The 19,113-nt window shown below is 40.1% G+C and overlaps 1 protein-coding gene across 2 annotated transcripts in view; it reads right to left on the reverse strand.

Annotated features, from left to right (window-relative positions):
• Positions 1-19,113, reverse strand: part of PAK1 (p21 (RAC1) activated kinase 1) — a 139,969-nt gene that overhangs the window by 15,130 nt on the left and 105,726 nt on the right. For both annotated transcript variants that reach the window (XM_021704727.1, XM_021704728.1), the window contains exons 6-10: positions 16,179-16,295; positions 14,377-14,551; positions 12,253-12,316; positions 8,647-8,695; positions 3,069-3,181 (exon numbers count right to left, since the gene is read on the reverse strand). In XM_021704727.1, the coding sequence (XP_021560402.1) occupies positions 3,069-3,181; positions 8,647-8,695; positions 12,253-12,316; positions 14,377-14,551; positions 16,179-16,295 (518 nt within the window). The remainder of the gene's footprint in view (positions 1-3,068; positions 3,182-8,646; positions 8,696-12,252; positions 12,317-14,376; positions 14,552-16,178; positions 16,296-19,113) is intronic.

The following is a 19,113-nucleotide window of genomic DNA, read 5'->3' on the forward strand; positions in this document are numbered from 1 at the left end:
AAAATGAAGGGGGGGAAATCGGAGGGGGAGACGAACCATGAGAGACTATGGACTCTGAGAAACAAACTGCGGGTTCTAGAGGGGAGGGGGTTGGGGGGGGATGGGTTAGCCTGGTGATGGATATTAAGGAGGGCACGTTCTGCATGGAGCACTGGGTGTTATATGCAACAATGAATCATGGAACACTACATCAAAAACTAATGATGTAATGTATGGTGATTAACAAAATAATAAAAAAATTTTAAAAAAGAATAAATAAAAAATAAAAGGAAAACTAAAAAAAAAAAAAAAAAAGACTCTATCCCCAGAGTCCAACATAATAGATGCCAATATTCACTGAGTAAATCAATGAGCAAAATAAAAGATAATTGATTGTAAATATTAAATGAAATAATGGCTGTAAAAGCCATTTAAAAGCTATAAAGTATTATACACATAGTCATTATGCTGGCAAGATCTCCATTTTGAGCGTCTCTGATTCTAGGAATGAAATGAATTCAAGCTGCAGAGCCAAAGCCTCTTCTGGTAAGCCAAGGACTGACATTTAGTACAGTCTCCCTGCAGAGATTAGGGAGACATGAGTTAGAACCAACTGTATCACTCAGGGACTGGATCACTCAGCCCTATTGTGTGATAAATAAAAAAAATCACTTAACCTGTCTGGTCAGTTTCTTTAGCTACAGAGTAAGAAATGAAAAGAAGAATAGCCCAGAGCCCTACAGACTCTTCTGCTAGCTTCAGACAAAGAACCTATAGTGGACTGGCTTGAGCTGTGTGGTATGGCATCTTATTGTCATCCTGATATTGGGACTACTATTGGGCAGATGGAGAGACTGTTAAAAAAAATGGCCTCCAGCGAAGGGTAAGATTTGAATCCTATTCTCTTGATTCTGAACCTAGTACTCTTTCAGTAGATTCTATATTCTTTGTAACTAAAAGTCTTGTAGTTTTTTTAATTTCCAGGAAGAATATATATGACAGATTAGGGTGTTCTTCAACAATCTCTTTTGAGAGATTATAAGGACTTGGACCAAAAGATAACTTAGGACTGGGTAAAAAGCCCTCCACTGGTATGAGCCTATTTCTTCCCTGACAAAGAATGCACATTATGCCTCTTACCCAGCACATCAAGGAGATATCTGTCAGCTTGGACTGATTGGGGGAAGAAATATGAGGGTCCAAGAGACTATCTCTGGACACTGACAAAGCAGAGCCTCTTTACCTGGGCCCAACATGTCACTGTCAAAGCTAAGACAATACACAACCAGATTCAGGTTGTCCCAAAAACTTGGTGGCTCTACACTGTGCCAAGGTACCTTCAAAAATCGTATCTCAAGTTAAAGCCTCAGAGCATCACACATTTGGAGAAGAACAAATATGGATGGAGTTCTCTTCTGGGACAACTCACAAAAACCAAAGATTCTAAATTACAATACCTTCATTTAATGCTCAGGGTAAGGGTACCCACTTCTGCCCCCCCACAGGAGCTCCTAGATGTTTTTTTTTTTCCCCATACCAGACTAGGAGTTATTTGAGGGCAGGGACTGAGCCTTATTTTCTTCTGGTTTCACAGTACAAGCCTCTGGAAACACCAGCAAAGACTTGATTGATAAACAAATTTATAAATCTAATTTTATTCCCAGAACACAAATTCCTTCAACAACATGGTCATGCATTTTGTTTAGACACCTCCAGTGATAAGAGACTCATTTTTTTAACGCCCATACCCTTATTGTGCAGCTTTCATTTTTCCTTATCCTGAGCCAAAAACTGGTACCGTTATAGCCTTCAGTAGTTTGTCCAAGCTATATTCTCTATATAATAAGTTCTTCAAAGAGATGGGAAGGTGAATAATAACTTCCAGAGGATTTTTCAGAGCCAGTCATGATCCCCGTCATAGAGAGACAATCATCCCCCAGGAAGGAAGAAGGCTGTATTCGCTATACTTATCAACATTGTGTGTTGGGAAGGTCAAAGTCCAACTCCTTTCCTCTTTAAAGAAACTGAAGCTTACCAATGTTTTAGATGCAAAACAAGAAATCTGGCAGAATCTGGCAGAAACGAAATATAGTTGGCAATGCAGCATAGATAATAAAGGAATTAAGAGTCCAAGACTTAGTCCAGTATCACCTCCACTGGTGATGTCTCTGAAACAGGCAAGAAGCTCACTTTCTTTTTTCATATATAGGAGAAAAGAACATGATATGATGGAAAGGGCATGGATGCTGGTGCTAGGAATATTCAAATCCAAAACCCTCATTTGCTACTTACTGGCTTACTGGTCTTGGATGAGTTATTAACTTCTATGAACCTCAGTTTCTTCATCAGTAAAATACAGATAATAAACCCTACCTCACAATGAGATACTGTTCATGAAAGTGTTTGGTGCAAAGTAAAGCATAACACAAATGTTAGCTGCAACCACTATTATGTTGAAGAACACAATTCTCATGAGCTGGAATCATGGATGGAAATAATTAAAATGGGATTTAATGATGGTTACTAAAAAGTTCTACATTACCAGTTTAAGGCAAAAATAAAAAAAGGGATCAGAGATTTCAATTGACTACAAACTTACTAGGGGTCAACAATGAAACAGGCTTCCTAAAAATAAAACAGTGAATGAAATCATTAGGTTGTGTAGAGTTTAGAACAAAAGAGAAGTCTTACTCTTTCCATACTGGCCAAACCTCAAATGAAACTACTGACTGTCAAATTTTAAGAGATTAAGACAAACTAGAAGTTATTCAGGAGGGTTAGCAGGAAAAGGAAAAATTTGAGATGTAAAATGATTTAAAGACCTACATGTCGGACTCTGGCAGATGGGCTGAAGGGCCTCTCCGAGGCAGAACAAACAGTTCTAGGATCAGCTGTTAGAAGCTACACGGTGGTAGGGTTCACCTAACTCAGAAGGACTGCACAGCAATCAGAAGTGTCCAACAGGAATCAGGGTTGGAGGCAGACAGCCAAGCATCATAGAAGATTCTCAAGTGGAGGCAGTTCAGCCTAGCGCCACCATCCATCAGTTCCAAAGGCTGATCTCTGTGACAGGACCTATCACTCCATACCTGTCCAAGTAGTTCACAATATTTGGGTTCTTGTTTTCCCTCATGACCAGGATCTCATTAATAATCAGCTCTTTCTTCGGCTGCTGCTGAAGGTTCATTTGCTTAATGGCCACCTGAAATCAGAGTACATTCAGTGTGCAACCAGTCACTCAACATTTACTGAGCAACAGCTTAGTACCAGACCTTAAACACCAAGGAGACAGAGATGAATAAAATACAGTCTTAGCCCTTGCAGAATTCGCATAAACCAGTATACTCAGTATGAGGTTCCCAGACCAGCAGCATCAACATCATTTAGCAACTAGCTGGAAATTGAAATTTTTAAGTCCCATCCAGACATACTGGATCAGAAACTATTTTAATAAACGCTTCAGATGATTCTGACATGCATCAAAGTTTGAGGATCAAACTTTCTCCTAATAAAATATTTATATGTGAAAAATACCTTTAAAAAAATCACAATATAAAAGAGGTATGCTGTGCGGGGGCACCTGGGTGGCTTGGTCTGTTAAGTGTCTGACTCTGGATTTCGGCTCAGGTCATGATCTCAGGGTCGTGAGATCAAGCCCTGCATCAGGCTCCACACTCATTCATAGCTATTGAAAAGGACTCCTGGTATCCAGCCACCACCTCTATGTTATCCTCTGCCTGCCAGTCATCTCTCTTGCTGCTTCCAACCGTGACCTCTTTGAGGTTCATAAACCCTTCCCCATCCTCTAGGATGGCCAGACGTGTGGAGCCTGCTTAAGATTCTCTCTCTCTCCCTCTCTCTCTCTGCCCCTCTGCTCCCCTGCTAGTGCTCTCTCCCTCAAAAAAAAAAAAAAGAAAAAGAAAAAAAGTGGTATGTTATAACAAAAGTCCATACAAAGCACTGTAGAAACACAAAACAGAGCAAGAACTCTTTCAATCTGGCAAGGGTAGAGAGGCTTCAAAAAGGGGGAGAGGACTTTTTGAGCTTGCTGTGGAAAGATGAGTCAGAATTGACCACATTGAGAGAGAAGAGAAAAGGGGGACGAGATCCCTAATATTTATGTATCAAAAAGAACTTTATAGGCTTTTTGTCTATAGAAATAAATGAATTCCCAAAGCACTTTTGCATCCATTTCTTCTATGTGTCATGTACTAGGTAAGGTATTCTCAGATTTATTTTATTTAATCCTCAGAGACACCCCATGAGTTAACTATTACTATTGACTCCTTTTGACAGAGAAGGAAAGCATGGTTCAGAGAGGATATGTGACTTGCATACACAGCTATTCAATAGCAAAGTTATGATTAGAACCCTCAAAAGTGATGCCAATTTATTCTGTATACATGGCCAGATTAGTCTTCCCCACAGTACAGATCTGATAACACTCTCCTCTGCTCAAAATCATAAATGGCTTCTGTTTGCCTAGAGATGCTCCTCAGCCCAACATTCAAAGTTCTCATGATTTTCCTTCCCACTGTATTCCTTCACATACTCTGTGATCTGATCTCTCCATTTGGAGGACCTTGCCCCCTTTTCACATGTTCAAAACCTATTTATATTTTGTGTCAGGCCAAAAGAAACCTCATTCTCTAAACCAGATAGGCTTTTTCTCTTCTTTAAGGCCTCATAAGATCATACTTATACCTCTCTTAGCGAACTTACCACATACTACCTCCATGATGATTGGTTAGAGTGTTTATCTCTAGAAGCTTGAGAGCTCATTTGAAAACTCAGAACCCCTGGTGCCAAGCACAGGACCTGACACACAGTGGTTGCTGAACAAATGTTTGTGGAAATGAAGAGAGAAAGAGAGAATTCAGTGGGTTGATAAGTACCTTGTTTTTAAATCATAAATAGTATCAGCAAGAGGCTACTCTATTCCATAGGAGAACTTCTATTATTTGTTAAACGTTTATTCCCTAGAGATATTTTCTTTTTCCCGCTTAACAGAAAAGAACATGAACACCTAACAGAATAAGTAAATCAGTCTTTCCAGAAGCAGCAAGAAGTGTTAAAAAAATGAATAACCCACATTTTTATGGGGAAAAAAACCCATGGCTCTTATTTCTTAAGTATAGGCAGTCTTCTGCAGAGATCCAGATCATCAGTAAGAAGAGAAATGATTCTTTTAAACACTTTTACAACTTCCATTCCTTATCCCAAGTTAGAAAAATTTGCTTTGGAGGGGGGTCTCCTATCAGGTTAGGCTTCTGGTCTGGCTGTAGCTTTCTATAATGTTTGGTTATTAGCTTTTTCTAATGTCTGAAGAGTAACACATTGATCTAAAGATATATTACATTAAGTATAGTGAGCCCTTGTAACATATATTAAGATCTGGAGGCAAAGGAATGCCTTTGGAGTTCGTCTGGCCATCCTAGAGGATGGGAAAGGGTTTATGAACCTCAAAGAGGTCACTGTTGGAAGCAGCAAGAGAGATGACTGGCAGGCAGAGGATAACATAGAGGTGGTGGCTGGATACCAGGAGTCCTTTTCAGTAGCTATCCACTAACCATGGGCTAGGCTAAATGTCCTTCACCCAATCAGTCCCTTTTAGGCCAGCAGATAGCATTCCTATAACAGAAAAAGAACTGGGCTTGAGTGCTGAGGACCTAAGCTCTGGGGCTATCACTTACTGACCTTGACCAATCAAAAGCTCTCTGTGCCTTGGTCTCTCCATCAATACACCAAGGATAATAATCTCAACCCTGGTTCCCCTCTTTGCAGGATTGTTTTGAGGACTAATTAGGAGATAGTGGCCAATGTGTTACTCAAATATAAGTAAAAATTTTAAATAATAAAGGAAGACAACAATGAAAATGCAAATTGTAGTAATAACTGCATTTGAGGAATATCTGGTACTGAGCAGCAAGAATGACAACATCAACAGGAACAACAACAAAAACTAACCACCGTTCCACCAATACTGTTTATTCAATGCTTACCCTGTGCCAGGTGCTATGTTAGGTACTCTAGTTATGTTATCTCAGTAAAAAGCTAACAACAACCCTCCAAGTAAAAATCATTACCTGTATTTTCAGGTAAGGGAACTGAAACTAAGACTTACAAGAAAATTGCCCAACATCATAATCAATGCCCTCAGGTCCGTATGACTCCAAAGTCTCTTCCAGTCTATTCTTTCTATTAAACACATTCCTTTTAAAAATGGGTTTGAAAAGTAATTGTGTAACTGGGAGACTTCCTGGCACTAACATGCTAAGCTTCCTATATGTGACAGACAACAGTTCTGCTCTTCCCAGTGGATACCCCCCCAATAAGCACTCACTCACAAAGACTGAGAGCATCTCGCCAGCTCCACTAAATATTTATACTCCCTGGGGCAGGAAATGAGGCCTTCCTGACCACACTGCATTAGCCACACTAATGGACTTGCTTCCATTCATAGTTTTGTAACCACAAGGCAGGCATATAGTGAAGTCAAGTTTTTGTTTCCTATGGCCAACTTCTCACACATGCAGGCTCCAGGCCTTTCCAGGAACTGCCCATCACCAGCATGTCTCCCATCAAGGGCTGTAGGGCCACAGAGGCCAGAAACATGACAAAGGGACCTAGAACCTAGTCTCAGCTCTGCTGTGGACTTGCAGTCTGGAGAGTGCAGGTCTAGGCTTTAGAATCAAGATTCTAACCCAGTCCTTGCTAACTGCTGGTAGCATAAACCTGCAAAAGTTATTTAAACTCCCTGAGCCTCAAATTTCTAATCAGTAAAAAGGAAATAATATTACCTACCTCCCAGGGTTCTTCTTAGGATCGGTATAACCACCTCTTTTCTATCTCTGCCTCCAATTCACCATGTTTAAAACTGGCACAACGATACCATCCTTCCTTACTCACCATTACTTTAATGCAGGTTCCCGTCCTCCAATCTGTTCTCCACACTACAAGACTTTTACATGTACCCAATGGAAAGTGTGGTCTCTTAACACTTATATATGATTTTATTGTCTGCGTGCCTGCACAGGACTCAGTATTTCACATAGTTCTTAGCACAAAGTGTGGCATAAGACATATCTTCAGCAATTGCTTTATGGAACAAATAAAAACTAATAAATATGTTATTTTCTATGTAACAAAAACTTTAATTCTTAAAGTTTATGATGTATTTTCACATGCATTTCTTTACTGAATTCTTTCAAAACTTTCAGTAGGTAGGTGTTATCATGCACATTTTATAAATAAATAAAATTCAGGCTCAGAGAAGTCAAATGACTTGCTCAAAATTACTTAAACATCTACCAAACAGTAAACATCTAGGTTGCTGAATTCTCATCTCAAAGCACAATGCACAAATCTTTAATCACAATAATTACCCTCAATAGAGCCTCAATATTTGGTTTAGATGCTTGTAAAAGACTCACAAGAGCAAGGTGAAATATGTGCTATCCCTCTTAACCATGCCTTCTCCAGTATACCAGGAGGTTTCAACCACCAAACATATACAAACAGGTCCTAGTAGCCTCGCTCCGAGGAGCCCGACTCTATGACTGGAACAGGAGGTCTCTCTCACAACCTCTGAGTCCCAGTATTCTATGAACTAAGAACTTCCTTAGGCAGCTCCCATCCACAGCACACCCACCAACAATCCTGCTCTGCAACCAAGAGTAGAATGCAAGAAAACCTCAAGTACTCTATATTCCCTTCACGGCTTCCTTTTGCTGAAGATCTTGGGTCAGCAGGCCTTAGCAAAGAAGTCAGAGCTCTCTCAGCTTAATGAAATGAAAGAGGCAAAGAGGTGCCTCCAAATGAGGACTTCAATGTCAACTGGAATCCTGGGCACAGAGTAATGGAAGGACCACTAGATTAGGAGTCAAGAGACATGTGTTTAAATCTCTTCTACATCAGGAGTGCCTGGGTGGCTCAGTCAATTGAACATCCAACTCTTGATTTCTGCTCAGGTCATGATCTCAGGGTTGTGGGATTGAGCCCTGCATAGGGTTCCACACTTGGCACAGAGTCTACTTGGGATTCTCTCTCTTCCTCTCCCTCCACCCCTCCCCCCCTGCTCACTTGCTCACTCTAAATAAATAAATCTTTAAAGAAAAAAAAGTTAAATCTCTTCCACATCAGATTTCTCTAACAAATACCAAACTTATATACACAATAGCCCACTAGGCAGTTCCACAAGGTCTCTCAGGCAGTATCCAACTTCTTTAAACCTACACCTCCACCTTTTTACTTTCTCCTTGACCAGGATCACTCAATTGTGAGTCATTCTCACATTCAGTCACTCACCAAATTCTCTCAAATCTATCTAAGTACCTCTCAAATCCAGCCACTTCCCCCCATTCATACTATGCTACCACCTTAGTCCAAACCATCATCTCTCACCTAGAATTACACAATAACCGCCTGACTCACCTATTCCAAGCTTATCTCCTCCAATCTGTTCTCCACACTGTAGCCACAGAGACTTTTTCCAAAATCTGTAAATCTCATCATGTTACTACTCTGTTTAGTTCTAGTCTGCTATAGTAAGAAACTAGAAGTATTCCTATTGAGCTAAGAAGGACTAAAAATTAACCAAAAAAAAAAAAAAATAATAATAATAAAACAGTAGAACTGAAGGAGCAATAGTTGGTGGTTAATACTCACCTCCTGTCCTGTGGCCACATCCATTGCAGTGTACACAGTGCCTGAAGCACTGAACAACAGGTGAGAGAGAGAGAAAGACAAAAAACAAAGGTATTAAATGAAGTGACATCTGTCAAATGCAGTTTTACATACAATCTGACAATGCAAGTGTTAATAACAACAGCAGCAAAAATAATCCTCCCCAACACCCCCTACTCTATTCTCATATGTGAGAGGTAGTATGTGGTAGAAAGAGAATACAGGCTCTAGTGGCCAACAGACCTAAGTTCCAATCTGAAACATCTACCTAGTACCTACTAGCTATATGACCTTGAACAAGCTTTCTTTCTCTGAGCTTCACTGAGCCTCGGTAAGATAAGATCTATAGTTTTCAACCAGGGGTGAGGAGTGAGGGAAAAGGGGCCCAAGGGAAATTTTCAGAATGAGGTGAGGGGATGGCTTATATTTTTAGCAAAAAGAGGTATGGACTTCTGGGGTAACAGTAATGATCTGTTTCTTAATGTAGGTACTGGTTACATGGGTGTGTTCATTTTCTAAAAATTCACTGAGTTGTACACTTATGTGTGTCACAGTCAATTATAATTTACATTAAAAAACTATAACAACTAAAAAACTAGAAAAATAATCTCATGGTGCCTTTCCTGCTTTTATACTATGAACCTTTAGAACAGTATTTTCAAACATTTATCATATAAGAGGATATGAGTTTTATTTTGCAGTTTATATTGTAAAATAGGTTATTTTTCATTTTTTCAAACACAAAATATTAAATGTTTTTTCCAACACATATGCTCCCAGAAAATCTGATATAATTTTTATCCCATCTCCAAGGTAAAAACAATCTCACTATACATATATGTGTATATGTATAATATACATACATACACTCACACATACAAACAGAGAGAAAGAGAGTAGGAGGAAGGGAGGCAGAGAAATACTATGAATAATGGTAGGAAAGCAATCATGTCCATTCTAAATATCTGAAAATTTCACTTTATAATCATGAGCCCTGTATATTTGTAGGTGAGTGATATACAACAATATTTGTAATTGTACATGTCATACGTCAGATATATTATATGCAATTTGAAGAAATTTTAAAGTCTACGTATTACCAAAATGCATTCTAGGCAAGCCCTGAGATTATGCTATCCAGAGAAGTCAGGTCAATTTAGGGAGAAAAGTCACTTGTAAGTATGCCTTGAGGCTAGAAATTATGGTCACCAGCTTCCACACCACCACTCTTTAGTTGGAAGCCTACCTACCACGCCAGGAAATTGTGATCATAATATATGGGCTATAAGAATTGGATTATTTGTATTGGCAGTTACCTTCCCATTGCCTGTCCTTCTATCTTTAGCCATTTTCTGTCATAAAGCTGTGTCTATCTTCCTACACCCATCCTCCCCCATCTTACCAGAAGCATCATTTTTTTTTTAAAGATTTTATTTATTTTTTAGAGAGCGAGCAAGAGAGAAACAGCATGAGAGGGGAGAGGGTCAGAGGGAGAAGCAGGCTCCCCGCTGACCCGGGAGCCCGATGTGGGACTCGATCCCAGGACCCTGGGATCATGACCTGAGCCGAAGGCAGACGCTTAACCATCTGAGCCACCCAGGCGCCCCCAGAAGCATCATTCTTAAAGGGCAAATATGCCCAGGCCCCAGGGGACTGGACATTTTGGGACTATGTCTCCATGATTACAGAGGTCTAGAAGTCAGGCCCACTAGTTAATACTTGATTATTTCCACCTTGAAAAGACATATGAATTCCAGGTCCAAAAAAGAAAAAAAACTTCAGGTCTTAAAGGGGGAAAAAAGCAAACAAAAATTATAATAGTACCAATTCATCATATTTGTGTGGCATTTCTTTAACTTTTTTTTTTTAAGTAGGCTCCATGCCCAACATGGGGCCTGAACTCACGACCCTGAGATCAAAACTGGCATGCTCTACTGACTGAGCCAGCCAGGTGCCCTGGCATTTATGTTTTAAAATCATGGAAAGGGGAAACATCAGCATAGGTGCTTAATAAATATTTCATTCCTCCCTTAGCACTAACAGAACTGTCAAGTAAGCAAGGAAATGTTGCTTATTTATGGGCCACATACATCTGAATGAGAAAAAAAAAAGGTCAGAAGTTCTGGAGGTGAAAGGCTCTGAGTCCACAACCTCTCCCTGAAATTTATGGATGAAGAAACTGAAGTCCAGAAATGGGACCTGACTTGCCCATACTTGTCTGTGTACCTTTCTGCTACATTCTTAGTATCTCAATGTAATAACTAAAGGAAATGCCATCCCAGATTATTTTGAGGCAAGCAAAATAATTTCTCTTCAAGATGTTAACTACCTTATACCAGTTCAGACTCACAAAAGCATGTCTAGTAGGAAAAGTACTGGACCAGGAAAAGATAAGATCCACTCATGTCCAGGGTGATTTCAAGGATTAAATTAAGCAACAGATGCAAATAACAGATGTAAGCTGTAGAATGCTGTACAAATATATCATTATATAATGCAATGCTTTATCTTATTTTTGAATATTCTTGGATGCACAAGAAAGAAAACTGAAACAGAAAACTTCAAAGACTTCATTAGCAACAATGCTTTCATGAAATTAACACTGAGAGCTTTCTACAAATCAGGTACTTTTTTTCCAGTCTCTTTTTAATTTTAGCTACTTGGGTAGGTCTGCAGAAATCTTATTATTTTGCTTTTTTATACAGAGGTATAACTTAACTAAAGTAATCTGCACAAATCTTAAAGTGTACAACTTGATGATTTTTCAATATGTACACACCCATGTGTTCACCACTAAGATCACCCCCAAAGGTTCCTTATGCTCCTTCCCAATTCACATGCCCTTCCCAGACACAAGCATTATTCTGCATAAATTAGTTTTGCCTGTTCTTGAACTTCATATAAACAAAATCATACAGTTTCTGCTCTTTTATATCTGGCTTCTTTTGCTCAAAATAATGGCCAGTTTTAAGACTTATCAAAGTATATTATAATTTTGTGTTTGACAGTCTCTTTCCATAAACATGAGGTCTTTGAAGACAAAGTTCGTGTCAGATTCATAGCTGTATTCATACTGCCTAGCACATAAACAGGAACTCGGTTAAGATCTGCTGAGTTCAGTACACTGAGGGCAGCATGCAAGATGCAGAGAAGAAATCAGAGAACAGACATGAATCTTGGCATCCACCTAGAAAAACAGGTCCCATTACACTAGGAGAAGGGTCTGCAGTTTGGAGCCTTCCATTTCATATTAGTGCTGGTAGGTCTCAGTGCCAGGTAAACAGGGTTAATCTGAAAAAGCAGAGCTGTAATTTGGGAAGCAGGTTTTGTGCTAAGAAAATAAATGGTTTTTGCATTCTCACTGAAGGGTTATTTTTAGCAACATGGCCAGCTAATGGCACATCTCTCATACTAAGCATAATTCTGCCAAACCTGAAGTCAGCCTAACATAACACCTTCAAATGCGTTAGGGATGAGGTAGAGAAAGAACAAGGTTTATGAGAGGCAATACAAAAGCAAAATCATATATACAAGCATACACAATTTTTAAGTCATTTCTCTAGGGAAACAAAATGCCCCCCTACTAACCCTTGTCCAATCTTCTCAAACCGCGTATATTTCTTCTTAGGATCGCCCACACTCACTATGCTCCCTTTGAAAGAAACAGAGACCATGAATCATTTTTTCCCAGATCAAGATACAAAATAGACCCCATATTCCCCCAAATCCTGCAGCTGGCAAGGATTAAAGAACTACCTCCAATGCCCAAAGCCATACGAAGCAGGTCCTTAGCTTTTACCTGTAAGTTCCAACCAAAAGTTTCAACTCCTTACTGCTTTTATTCACAGTTCATTCATTTTTAAATTCATTCATTCAATAAACACTTAATCATTTAATATGCTCACTTACTATGTACCAAGCCCTATGCTGAATACTAAGAATAAAGGGATAGATGAGACACAGTTAAAATAGTCCCTGCTCTCAAGAAGCTCAGTCTCATGGAGGAGACATGAAAGTTCCATGAAAATACAATTGTTGCAATACAGAAAGAGGCATAAAATACAGACTGGAAAGGCTTCAGAAAGGAAGTGATATCTGGACTGATTTTTATAGGGTAAGTAGGAGTTAGCCAGAAAGTTGGAGAAGAGGTTACAGCAGGCAGTAATTCAAGTGCAAAGATAGGTGTGAGGGAGGTTGGGTTTCACAACTTATATTCTAGAAATGGTGAAACTGAGGCCCACAGAAGAAAATACTTCCCCCCAAGGTCACACATCAAACTGGTGTCAGAGCTAAGATTAGGAGTTTGGTTTTCAGTCTCCCAGTCCAGTGTGTTCTCCCTAACACCAATTACTAAGATTTGATACTTTTCACATATATCTCATCTGATTTACAAGTAAGAGAGGTATTAACATCCCTATTTAAAAGATAAGCAAAAGGAGGCCTAGAGAACAGTACAAAATTGCCCAAGACCCGTCAGTGGCAGGGCTGGGGTTTCAACCCAAGTGCCCTTAACTCTCAGGCCAGTCTGCTTTTCATAATTCTATGTTCTAAGTATGATTGCTTTAAAACAAATCTGGTTCAGAGAAAAACACTATATATAGGAGTAAACAGATGGCTAGGTAAGTGGCTTTTCTTACTTCATCATTTCATAAGGGCTCTGGGCAAGGGCAACTTTTAAAAGAGTGAAATTTTCTAAAAAATCAAACAAGAATCATCAGGAAGAAATTGAGAGCTGCTAAGCTAAAGAACCAGAAACCTAGGCTTTTGAGAGCAGTGCTAGTTTGTGGATTTGGCCAAAACAGTCACATCAAATCTCCTTTAGAAGTAAATAGGTACAAAGGATAAATGAAAGGTCACATCAAATTTTTCCAAGCCCAAAGGTCAATGTAGTCCCTCCTTCTAATATGAATTCTCTTGCAGTTTACTGAAACACAGAAACAAGGTACTCTAATATACCCCACTTCTGGCCACTAAAGAAAGCAAAATGGAAGTTTCCACCTGAGAGCAAGAGGCAGTATGCTCTAATTACAGGAGCACAAGTTGGGCTCTGACCCCAGCCTTGTCACTTTCTGGCTGTGTGATCTTGGGCAGGGTACTTAGCATCCCTGAGCCTCAAACACCTTAACTGCAAGAAATGAAGATTATAATGTCTGTCTTCACAGGGTTAATATGAGCAATAAAGGAATCAAAAAAAAAAAAAAAATCAAGAAAATACCCTGCTTGTCATTTGGTACACAGTACAGGCTCACAAAATGTTAGTTTCTCTTCCCTCTTTCCCTACAACCAAGATGGCAGACCAGTCTTTTCCTAAGTCAATGGCAAGCATCAATAATCACAGCAATCTTTCCTACCAGGTATGGGCAAGGCCTCAGTCTTTCTCAACACAACATTCCAGACTATTCACTAGATAAAAGCTATTTTTCATCTCCATAACCCATGCCTAAGGTTGAGCGACGCCTAGCCTTCGAAGTATGCTATCCACTCTCCTCAATTCCCATCCTAACGTGATATCCAATCGTGGCTGCTGAGACAGAGGAGGTGGGTGCAGGGGTAAGGTGAGAAGCACACCTTATGTGGCTAAGGTATCAATATAGTCAGCCAGCCACAAAGACCAAGCCTAGGATCAGGATCCTTTTAGCAATGTTTTTCCATTTTTGTGCTCATTCAGTCACATACAAAAGGAAAGTTCAGAAAGCTTCACAAAGTGCTTACGTAATTTCTCCAAGATCTCCTCATCAGACATTTTGGGCTTCTTCTTCTGCTTCTCAGTATTCCGGGTCAGAGCATCTGGTGGAGTGGTATTATTCTCAGTAGGTGAAATAGGAGATGTAGCCGCATCCCGAGTTGGAGTAACAGGAAGCGGTTCTATCACAGACCGTGTGTATACCTGTATTGTTGGTGCAAGAATTTGGCAAGGCCAGTCTTTGTTAGCACACGAGACACACGGGAGCCTCTTACACATGTATGTGTTAGAATATCCACAGAAGAACAAATCCCGATAAACTCATCCCTTCTCCTAGGTCAAAATCTATGTTCCTCCTCCTCTGTGCCCAGGCCCATTCTCTGTGGGTGGAATGGCCTTCCTTGTTCTCACTATACACAACATAAATTAGGAATTAACAATGTCTTTTTAGGGCATCTGGGTGGCTCAGTTGTTAAGCATCTGCCTTCGGCTCAGGTCATGATCCCAGGGTCCTGGGATCGAGTCCCATGTCGGGCTCCCTGCTCGGTGGGAAGCCTGCTTCTCCCTCTCCCACTCCCCCTGCTTGTGTTCCCTCTCTCGCTGTGTCTCTCTCGCTGTGTCTCTCTCTGTCAAATAAATGAAATCTTAATAAATAAATAAATAAATAAATAAATAAATAAAACAAAATGCAAAACAATGTCTTTTTAGAAAGGAATGCCATGAAGATCAAATTTATTAATTCATTTTTCACTCAGTATTTATTGTCTTTCTGATACCTGCCAAGAACTAAGCACTACCAATTCATATATATTTCCTCTATTTTTGAGAAGTTCATGGTTTAAAAGAACATGCTTGCAAACTGAAAAAAGGCCATATCAATGTGAGCTATCTTGGCAACTCCCCAATTTTGAAGCTCATTTTCGTTAAGGTGACTTTGTGACCTATAGAAAGGGTGATTCCACAGATCCTGTTTGTAAGCTCTCATCCTAAACGGTCATCTAAACTTGAATTTCCCCACGGCATCTCCTATAGTCAGTCAACCAACTTCTGCTTAAATACCTCCCTGAATGCTCTACTCCAAAGGCACCTTTTTTTGTATTATCACAGAGTTTAAGCCCTAAATCATTCTTCCATTATAAAGCTCTTGTCATATAAAAAGTCCAAACAAAGAAACACTAATATAGTATCATTTGATGATAGGTCAGTGTTCAGTGATGCTAAATCAAGTAAAAGCCATGAGGACCAGACTGTACAAAGTGAGGACAGAAGGACTGTGGCTATTCTGAGATGCAAAAACCTCAGAGGAAGTTAAATAAAAATCACTGCCAATACCCAGCATCAAAACGCACTCCTGATGTCCAGCATATTAATAGCACTAATGTATTTATAAATTCCTTTGGGTCTTTCAGTATCATCAATGATTTTCTAAGAGGTAGAATGCTACATATTTAACAGGGAAGAAAAGATCCGCAGCAGGCTAATTTGTTGCTTCCCAGGAGACTAGAATAATTTATGTTAGTCCTGCACTAACATTAATTCTGTGTATCTTCCTGTCTTTGGAGAACAGGCTAAGTAAACTAGGGCTGAGTTAGCAGAAACACCAATTATCTAGGATACTTCGGGACTATCTGCAAACCAGTGACAAATATACCATTTCTTGTCTTTAATCACACAGAAAGTACTTTTCAGTCAAGGTGGTTCCGTGATTTCACCAGCTCCAAAATCCAAGGATCCCTACCAGAGTATTAAACCTCTAGGCCTCAGCACCAACCCCTCCCACCCCTGCAAGCTCTAATAAATCCCAAAGCTATCCACATCCCCACAGACTCACAGATTTTGTGTGCTCTGGGCGTGGAGCAATCACTGGAGGTGGGGTAGCATCATCATCATCATCTTCATCTTCCGAAACTGGTGGCACTGCAGGGGTCTCAGACACCGTCTTCACATTCTGTACAGCAGAGAAAAGCCAGTTTCATCAGGTCCAGCTTGACATGACACTTAAGCTACCAGGATCGCCAATCCCCAGAAGAAATCTCATCCTGACACCCCTCCTCAAATCCACATCATCCTCTAAACTCTCCACCTTTGTGTAGCCAGTCCCAGGAACTCGGTCAGCTTCCCTCTCTTCTTTTAGCCTCTACTATCCACTCAGTCCCTTGGGGGCTTCCTTCTCCTACCAACAGCCTAGTTGTGAACTGGGAAGCAAGCTTACAGATTCTCTATTTGCCTTCCCTAGTCCAAACTCTGAAGACAAACTCACAGTTCTTTCTTATTCATTGAATTTCACTCTCCACATTTAACAGGTAATAAAGTACAAAATGGGGCGCCTGGGTGGCTCAGCTGGTTAAGCGACTGCCTTCGGCTCAGGTCATGATCCTGGAGTCCCTGGATCGAGTCCCGCATCGGGCTCCCTGCTTGGCAGGGAGTCTGTTTCTCCCTCTCCTGCTCCCCCCTCTTGTGCTCTCTCTCTCTCTCTCAAATAAATAAATTAAAAAAAAATCTTTAAAAAATAAAAATAAAAATAAAGTACAAAATGTGGTAAAGTGATCAAAAGTTTGAAATTTTACGAAGTTTATCATTATAATTCCTTACTTCTTTCCGATATGGTAAATGGAGTCCAGACAGGCTTTTGCCTCTCCTTTTCCTTTCCTTACCAAAAACTACTGGACCCATTATGTCATCAGGTACCCTTGCCTCAACCTGAAGATACAGAATATCAGGAGCCCCTTGCCTCAAGAGGGCAGTGAGTTTCTCCCCAGACTGGATGCTATACATTTCACTAAGCTTTTGCCCTGAGAATGAACCTTATCACCACTACTAATTGAATCCGCTATAATCTCAGCAACTTGATTTCTCTATGCAAACTATAACAAACCTGGGCCAAGAGCGGCAGGTTTTAGGGCAGGTCCACTCAAAAAAATATCATACCATTACTGTTTACCACACAGATTCAAGAGCCAGAGTAGCTCCAAAACATGAGATTTCTGACAGAGATTAAATGATTACAGCATAGGACCAGAGAGGCAATAGGAATCTTTTAATATATATTGGCATAATTCAACTGTTTTAGATATTTTCAGAGCACCCATTTTTGTGCTCAGTAAGATACTGTGATGGATACTGTTGACAGAAGTACAAAGATGAAAAAGATGGTCCTTGTCCTAAAGCAGCTCATTGTCTGGTATGGGAGACAGAGAGAGGGTGAACTCCCCTCCTGCCTGCCTTTGGGGGCCTCTGGAGAGAGGAAAGTCAGAAGTCAGAATGACAGTAGCTTAGTGAGGGAACTTACCTAGTGGAATACTAGACAAGAACTCCCGTTGGGGAGACTGGTATTTACCACATTTGACATACTAAGAAAAGGAAAACTGGCAATCTTATAGATTCTAACAGGATCACTGGTGCAGGGCATAACTTAAAAACTGCCAGTGCCAGCTGTATGTAAGCAACTAGCTTTGGTGACCACGGGTACTTAGTCTATCCTCTTGGTCTCAAGTTCCATCAGTTGAGGAATGTGGAGGAAGAGGAGTGGTATAATTTGAGGGGTGACCTTAATTAAGTCACTTCCAGTTCTAAAATCCAGTAGAGGTCTTTCCCTGTCAAAGTACATATTTTGGTATTTTTCTGCTCTAATTTCTTTTCTCCCCACTATTCCACCCAACAAAATTTAACTAAAAAATCCAAAATGGGAACAAAGTTACTCAGCAGCCTCTTCATAATCAGGTGGCCCTGGGGCTCCCCAATGTATACTGTAAACACAGTTTAACAGGTATGTTTGCTTCCTAAAACTCTGCAGAAAAGGGGATTTCATCACTTTCCACTGCAACACGTTTTGTTTTCCACAGGTGAGCGCTTTGAGTGGTAATATTAACAACTACTAGAATCAAGAGATATAAGATTTTATCCCATATTTTTACTTCTTATCCTTGTGTCCTTAGGCAAAGCTGTCCTACCCTAAGCCACAAGTTTCTCATCTATAAAATGGGGATAATGACACCTCAGAGGGCCAATGGAGGATGAAATGAAGTGATGTGGGCATAAAAACACTTTGTAAATAAGTGCTAAGGAGCTAGAAAGATGCAAGGAATCAATTAAGTTATCATTATGTCTAATAACCACAAACCTCTTTTTAAAAAAGCCAGTGACTTCAACTCATGTATTCGTTCACTGTGTATCAGGCTCTATTCTAGCCTCTGAGGCTATATTAAAGAACAAAATAGATACAGTCCCTGATCCTGTGCTTGCATTTTAGAAGAAAATACAGTCAAAATTAATTACCAAAGTGCCAGGTAGTAATAAGATTTACACATGAGAGTAGTAATTGGTTAGGAGTGGGTAAATATTACTTTAGATAGAGTAGTCATGGAAAAGGGCTCTCTAATGAGAAGTCATATAAGCAGTGGCCTGAACGAATTGAGAGAGCAAGCCATGGGACTCTCTGGGAAAAGAATATTCATGGTAGGTGGAAGAAGTACAAAGACCCTGAGATGCAAACATGCTTGGTGTGTTCCAATACTTCTGGGAGGCCTACTTATGTTGCTAAGAAACACTGATGATATAAAAACTGCTGAACTCTGGATAAAAGCAGTAGGAACCTCTGATTTCTGGCCCAGAGCTGCTTCCGTCCATCCCACCCCAGCTCTGTCAGAGTGCGGGTTCTTCCAGGATGAGGCAGGCTCTAATGACATCATCCAAGAGGGCTCACTTTCATCTGGAGCAATGGGCAATGCCCAGGTCTAGTGGTGCTGTCAGTGGAAATGACCTCCCAG

The sequence above is a fragment of the Neomonachus schauinslandi genome, chromosome 11 (assembly GCF_002201575.2).
Source record: "Neomonachus schauinslandi chromosome 11, ASM220157v2, whole genome shotgun sequence".
Taxonomy (NCBI): domain Eukaryota; kingdom Metazoa; phylum Chordata; class Mammalia; order Carnivora; family Phocidae; genus Neomonachus; species Neomonachus schauinslandi.